The 7,731-nt window shown below is 35.3% G+C and overlaps 1 protein-coding gene across 3 annotated transcripts in view; it reads right to left on the bottom strand.

The window, feature by feature from the left end:
- Positions 1 to 5,015: 5,015 nt before the first annotated feature.
- The window catches only part of LOC149158066 (pyruvate kinase family protein), a 148,883-nt gene continuing 146,167 nt past the window's right edge, over positions 5,016 to 7,731 (bottom strand). For all 3 annotated transcript variants that reach the window (XM_089436100.1, XM_089436099.1, XM_089436101.1), the window contains 2 exons: positions 5,881 to 7,584; positions 5,016 to 5,635 (listed from right to left, as the gene is read on the bottom strand). In XM_089436100.1, coding sequence (XP_089292226.1) covers positions 5,494 to 5,635; positions 5,881 to 7,584 — 1,846 coding nt within the window. In that variant the 3' untranslated portion in view covers positions 5,016 to 5,493. The remainder of the gene's footprint in view (positions 5,636 to 5,880; positions 7,585 to 7,731) is intronic.

Here is a 7,731-nt window from a genome sequence, read left to right as displayed (position 1 = left end):
ATATTTCTCAAAATTAGATTTGAGATCAAGTTGCTATCAAATTCGAGTGAGATTAGAAGATGTCGAAAAGAAAACATTCACAACTCACGAAGGGCACTATGAGTTTAAGGTAATGCCATTTGGTTTAACAAATGCGTCAACCACCTTCCAAGCAACCATGAACGAACTCTTCCATCCATACTTGCGAACTTTTGTATTAGTTTTCTTCGACGATATTCTCATTTATAGTAAGACATGGAAGGAGCACCTCAAGCATCTGGAGGAAGTACTTTCCATATTAGAGAAGAATCAATTTTACGCCAAGTTATCAAAATGTACCTTTGGACAAAGAGAAATTGAATACCTGGGACACGTTATATGTAGGGAAGGAATCAAAGTGGACCCCAACAAAATCAAAGTAATTAAAGAATGGCCCAAACCCAAGAACATATCAAAACTAAGAGGATTTCTATGTTTAATTGGGTATTACAGAAAATTCATTAAAAACTATGCACATTTAAAGACGCCCCTAACCAACTTGTTAAAAAAGAACGCATTTTCATGGAATTACCAAGCAGACTAATGCTTCCAAAATCTAAAAGAAGTGATTCAACCACATCAGTACCGGAAACTCCAGACTTCTCCAAACATTCATAGTCGAATGTGATGCTTCAAGGTTCAGAATTGAAGCAGTGTTAATGTAAAACAACCACCCTATAGACTTCGAGAGCAAGAAGCTTAACAAACAGGAGAGCTTGAAATCAACTTACCAAAAGGAGATGTTTGTCATCGTACATGCTTTAACTAAATGGAAACAATCCCTACTTAGAAGTAAGTTCTCAATCCGAACAGATCACAACAGTTTTCAGTTCCTACTTCAACAAAAAACGTTGTCAATGGAACAACAAAAGTGGATGAAGGAATTTTCAGAATTCGACCTAGAAATACTACACAAAAAAAGGAAAGGAAAATGTCGTAGCTGATGCACTCTCATGGAAGGATGATGACAACCTAACATGCGTCACTTCGGTGGTTGTTCCTGACTAGTTAGACAAGATATGAGTTGAGTATGCCAAAGATTTGTATTGTGGCTCTATGATTGAGAATATCAGTCAATATGCCAATTTTGAATGGAAAAACAACATATTATGGTACAAAGGTAGAATTTACCAAATTCAATCATCCAAAAATTTAGAATGAAAATTGTAAGGTAATCTCACAGTTCTCTTGTCGTTGGGCATGTCGAATTCTTTAAAACTTACTACAACATTCGACAATCATTCTATTGGAAGGGTATGAGTAAGGAAATCCAAAAATATGTCTTGAAATGTGATGTTTGTCAGAGAAATAAGAGTGAAAATATTCCAACTCCTAGTTTACTACACCCATTACATATTCCAAATCAAAAATGGGAGGAAATCTCGATGGATTTCATTGAAGGGCTACCTATGTCTGATGGTAAGGACAAGATATTTGTCATATTCCACAGACTCACCAAATATGCCCACTACATGGCAATCAAAAAAACTTACACAACTAAACAAATTGCAGATGTGTTTTGTAAAAACATTTACAAACTACATGATTTTCCCAAAGTTATCGTTAGTGATAGAGATGCAAAATTTAAAGACAATTTTTTGAAAGATTTCTAGCACCAAGCAAGAATATCTCTCAACATGGGTTCAACTTATCACCCCCAGACAGATGGTCAAACTGAAGTAGTAAATAAATGTTTGGAAACATATCTCTGTTGTTTCGTCATTGACAAACAAAACAAAAGGTCTCAATGGCTACACCTGGCAGAATGGTGGTATAATACCACCTATCATACTTCAACTAAAATGACGCCTTTACAAGCCCTATATGGCTATGAAACACCCAGGTGGAATGATTTTGCGCTACTCGATTCTAAGATACACGCAGTAAATGACCACTTAGAAGAAAACTAAAGAATTATTAACTTGTTAAAAGAAAATCTATCAGTGGCACGTAATAGAATGAAGCAACTAGCCGACCAACACCGCACCAAAAGAGAGTTTGAAGAAGGAGATTGGGTCTTTGTTAGACTTCAGCCCTATAAGAAGTTATCATTAAAACAATAAGGGAAAAATATGTTATCTCCTAAATATTATGGACCATACCAAATAATCAAAAAATAAGTAGTGCAGCCTATGTACTGAAGCTACCAGACATTTGTCGAATCCACAACACATTCCATGTATCAAGTCTCAAAAAGGTACTGGGGAAAAATCAAATAGCTCAAACAAAGATACCTGAGACTAATGAAGAAGGGAGGATCATCTTAGAACCTAAAGGCATACTCGCTACCAAAGAGAAGGTATTCCGATCCATGTCCATTAAGGAGTACCTTATCAAATGGAAGAAACTACCAGAGGAAGAGGAAGACTCATCATGGGAGACAGAACATTTTCTTCAGCAACACCCAACATTGCCTGTGCTTTGAGGACAAAACATTTTTAAGGGAGAGGCAATGTTATGAATTAATTATTCATAACTCTCTCTCTCTCTCTCTCTCTCTCTCTCTCTCTCTCTCTATATATATATATATATATATATATATATATTAAAATATTAATAAATAAACATTTTTAAGGGAGAGACAATGTTATGAATTAATTATTCATAACTCCACTCTATATATATATATATATATATATATATATATAATATTAAAATATTAATAAAAAAATCAATAAAAAAATTAAAATCAAGCTAAGTTAATTAATTTTGAAGAGACATTAGTTCAAAAGGACGTCTCTTTTTAAGCACAGGCCAATCAACTCCTACAAAGGAGAACTGCCCTAGCCTTGCATAATCATCTCGAATATTGAATAATAAAAATTATATATTTACAACAAATGTTAATTCGTTTGGTAATATAAGTGAACAAAAAATGTATTATTCGAATGCACTCCCCAACCAGTCTTCAAACCTCAACCCTCTTGCATTTATTCTCACAACTTTCAAATCAAATCCTCAAACCCTAGAAGAAATATAACTACTAGGGTAAAAAAAAAAAAAATTGCTACTATAAACCCTCATGACAAATCAATCTTCCTTCTCCTTAGAGTTTAGTGCTCTGATACCATATTAATTTCTAATACCAAGTTTGATTTTCTTTTCCTAGTAATCTATTTTATACCCAAAAAATGTTTTCCCCAGTAAAATCTTCTTATGAAAACTGCCAAAAATAAATACATTAGTATTTTAACTTCAAATAAAGCAATAAAAACTAAATGGACAATATATCACAAAACACAACAGAAAATTATGCCTAACAAATACTCCACCACCTTTTATTAATTAGGAAAACTTTGGCCTTCTTTGACAAGGAAATCGACCCACATAGAATACACAAAAAAATAAACAATTGAACTTGGCAACTCAACCCCCTCAAAATTCAGCTTGCACCTGTGCTAGTTGTTTTTCACAATTTTGGCACCCGTGTAGTGACATGGCCTTCTCCCAAGTCTGGGATCAAATATCTTGATCTCCCCAAACTCTCGACCTACCTACTAGAACTCAGTCTCAGCAATTTCAGCCTCCTCGTGGCACACCCCCAACCTCTCTACAAATGAGTCCCATCCCTCTTGTGCATTCAACATGCAAACCTCTACTCACATGAATCTTGTAGTTGCCCACTTTTCACCTCTCTTTAGTCTTGATTCTCTAGCTTCAGATTATCTCTCTCCCAAAAATAATGTGTCTTCACCTCTCCCTTGAGGTTTTTCCATAATTTCTCATTGAGCTAGATCTCAAACCCTAAATCTCCTAATTGATGTATGGATAAGATCAGATCCTAAGTCTCACTTGGGATCAATGGTTGAGTTCGGACCTTGATCAGTTAAATAATTAAATTATTTAATGTTAAAAACTTAGGTCAATAATCAACGTTAACTAATAAATTAATAATGTATTTTTCCTAAGTTAAAATTAGAAAAGAGTTTATAAAAGTCACTTACACCTCGTAAGCAAGAACCTAAAGAAGCAATTTGACATCTTCTACATGCTTTACACCTAGCCTATGCAGAAGTACATGTCTGAGCTATTAACATCAACAATTAACTAGTTACAATGCTTGATGCTTGGAAGTACATGTCTGAGCTATTAACATCAACAATTAACTAGTTACAATGCTTAATGCTTGATGTGTTATGCCCCTTTGTTAAATCATGTTCTTTAGTTAGATCTCAAAAAAATAAAAAGGATTTGTCACTTCATTTTATTATTATTTTATTTATTTTATTATTAACATAGAAAAAAAACACACACACACGTGTGCATGTGTGTGTTTCTTTTTTATGTTATCTTTCATTTTATTCTCAACATAGTCTAAATCCTTATTACAAGAAACTGTCACATTTCTAAGTGCGGAAAAGCTAAAATAAAAAAGGATGTGTCACTGCATTTATTTTATTTTATCATTAACAAGTTCAAATCCATAGGGAGGTAAGTAACATACACCTTGGTAAACTTTAGCAGTCAAATCATTTTGTAGAGTCCCTTGTCACACAAACAAAGGAATCACACAAACCATTTTCGTGTCTAACTTGATTATGGCCTTCAAATTAGATTATTATTATTAATGTTTATTTTTTATATTAATTTTATCTTTACTTTTATTCTCAATATAATCTAAATTCCTTTTACAAAAAGATATTTTACTAGATAAAGGATAATACAAAAATTTTAGATGCATAGAATATCAATCCTCTACTGCTATTGCACTAACCAATATAAATTGGAAATCATAGTAACTATAGATCTTAGTATAGGCATCTGTTAATATCATCAATCCCGCTATAGAAGAAGCATTTTCATGGTCACAGTTCCTCTTGTTGCAATGTAATCAAGTTCTCTTTATGTTTTTCCTAGTTAGCAAAATGATACAAGTCAATATATTGATAGAAAAACAACACTTTGACATGCGATTTATGAGTTATATTTTTTTATACTGTGCCTAGTTACCAAAATGATACAAGTCAATGCATTAATGGCGAAGAAACACACTGTCATATAGATCAATTTCACCAATAATTTTATAATTCCTCAAAAACAAAAATGTCATTGGAGATCTAGCTGAAGTGGAAAGCTTCCATCATCGCGTCATGGGCGAGATAGTGTAACGAAAATGCCTAAGTTTAGCATTAGGATTGACCCAACCAAAAAAAATTACCTGTAGTACAATGTCCAGTCTGGGTAATGAAACCGTTGACTGACTTGGCTATTTTTCAATTATATTTCCTCAACCAAAAAAGGGAAAAACACAGAGACAAGAAGCAAAGTGGCCATTTTGTGTTGCTAACGGTCATATTAGATCTTCCTCTACAATTCTCACCATGTTAAAAGTACCTTAGGTTATTTACACTGTTAATGTTTTTCTTGCAGAATTTAGATACACAGCCCTTCCACGTGGGCAGCAAGAGATAAGCAATACAAAAGACTATGAACAATCCCTGCATTTCAAAGGAAGCTATGATCATTCCCTGTGTTTCAAAAGAGACTAGAAAACAGGAGGGGCTTCAAAACTGGCTTCAACTTAGGCTGCTGCATCGATGTGTTCCTCAATATAGAATCTAATGTTAAAACGGCTTTTATGATGTGCCTCCCTTTGTTCAGCATCACACAATCAGCCCTGAAGATCAAGACCAACAAGTGTATGTGAGAGATACACTGAAACAAACAAATTGCAAAGATGCAAACAAATCTTGAAGTGGATGTCCAAGAGATAAAAATTCATAGTTGCACACGAGATGGAAAAGCTAGAAATTAGTGCAAAGTTTGCAGATCTCTGCATAATTAACAATATAAAGGGACTCAATCTCTGAAAATGAATCATGTAAAAGGTACTGTATTTTCAGGTGGTAGAGTATAATTTACCTGCCACCTACAGCCGCATCTGTAATTTCTGCTCTTGTTGGTAGTCCTGACTTAGCAAGGCTTTCTAGTACTTGGGTTGCCCAGATGGATGGTATATGGGCCGCTTCACAAATTGACAAAATTTCTTCCTGCATCTCTGCTAATTTCTCCCATCCACATTCCACTGCAAGATCTCCCCTAGCAATCATCACTCCCAGTGGATTTGGTGACCGCATTGCTTGCAACAGAAGAAGAGGGAGTCTCTCGAAACCTCCCTTGGTTTCAATCTTCAATACAATTCCCAAGTTTTTGAGTTTCCTCTTATCAAGCTCTTGTTGAAGGATATTAACATCGTTGACATCATTAACAAAAGAGACACCAACCAAATCTGCATTGGCAGCAATAAAATCTAGATCCATCAAGTCCTTCACAGTGAGCCCTTCAAAATGCAGGTTACTTCTCGGCACATTAATTGATTTTTCAGCACCCAGCTTTGATCCATTTTGACCTGCATGTGTAATTTCTACACAAATCTCTGAAATATTGACACCTCGAATCACCCCTTTAATCTTTCCATCGTCAAACTCAATTGGCTCACCAGGTTTGACAGAATCAAAAAGGAGGCCCAAAGAACAAGTTACCTTTGGAGGTCCTGAGAGATCATTATTTGATATTAATGATGGTGCCAAGCATGGATCTCTTGTTATTACAAGTAAATCACCTATTTTAACCTGAACATACTGTTGCACAGTGGGTAGTTCAGCTACCCTGCTATTTCCAATTTTATGTTTTTTTCGTTTGACATGAAATTCTGTCCCTGATTCCACATAGGCCGTCTCAGAGCATTCAGCCCAACAACCAATATCAGAGGAAGTGGGGAACTTCTCGGTAATCTTTAACAAGCGCCCTTTGCCTCTTGCATCACAAAACTTTACAACATCACCAACCTCTAGGCTTCTGATCCACAGACTATCATCCACAGGCACAACAGCAACATGAGATCTATGGGATGGAGGATTCACTCCTGGAGGAGCAATCCAAACTAATGCTGGAGAAATAACAACTCCTCTTGCATCTTTCAATGGTTTGATCTTCTTAACATTTGGACCAGGCTTGAAAGGACCAATCCTCAGCTTTGGTCCTGCAAGATCCATCAGCACCCTGCATGGCTGTTCCAGCATCTGAGAAGAACTCTTTACATTTTTAATTATACACCTCCACACATCTGGATTATCATGTGCACAATTTATTCGAATTATATTAACTCCAGACTTAATTAGATTGTAAATAAGGTCCTCATTGTCAGCAGCTTCACTACCAACTGTAACCATAATACGAGAATTCCTACCCTCTACGGATGGTCCAAAAAGTAATTCAGCATTATAGCCTGCATGGTTTTTCATTGCAAGTAATGAAATTTCTTCAGACATCCCATTAGCAGACGGCAATGAGCTTTGCAGGTCACTAATAGGTTTGCTTTTCAATGAAACTTGATTACCAGGAGATTGCACCTCATTGTCAAATTTCCTTTCACTATTTGTTTTGGGTGATTGAGTCAGGCTGTGCAAGATTTGGACAACGGATGTTAAACTTGCCATGATGTGTGCATTTACTCCCTCAATATTTGAAAGACCGAGAATGGAAAGAGCTTCTTGAAGTTGACAAATATCAATGGACCGCAAAGCCACATAATGTATGAGATTTGTTGCACTAGCACGATAAAATCTGTATATACAAGATCAAGTTATGTAAATTCCCATATGCTAAGGAAGAATAAACATGTATAATAAAATGTAATAATCCACTATAGAAGTTCAGTCATTCAGTTGAGTGCTTGATACTGGAATAAAAAGAATGTTTATAGCCCTTCTT

The sequence above is a fragment of the Pinus tabuliformis genome, chromosome 5_2 (genome assembly GCF_031772625.1).
Source record: "Pinus tabuliformis cultivar Carrire ecotype Pingquan chromosome 5_2, CPIR1, whole genome shotgun sequence".
Classification (NCBI taxonomy): domain Eukaryota; kingdom Viridiplantae; phylum Streptophyta; class Pinopsida; order Pinales; family Pinaceae; genus Pinus; species Pinus tabuliformis.
This window is presented reverse-complemented; position numbering and strand designations above follow the sequence as displayed.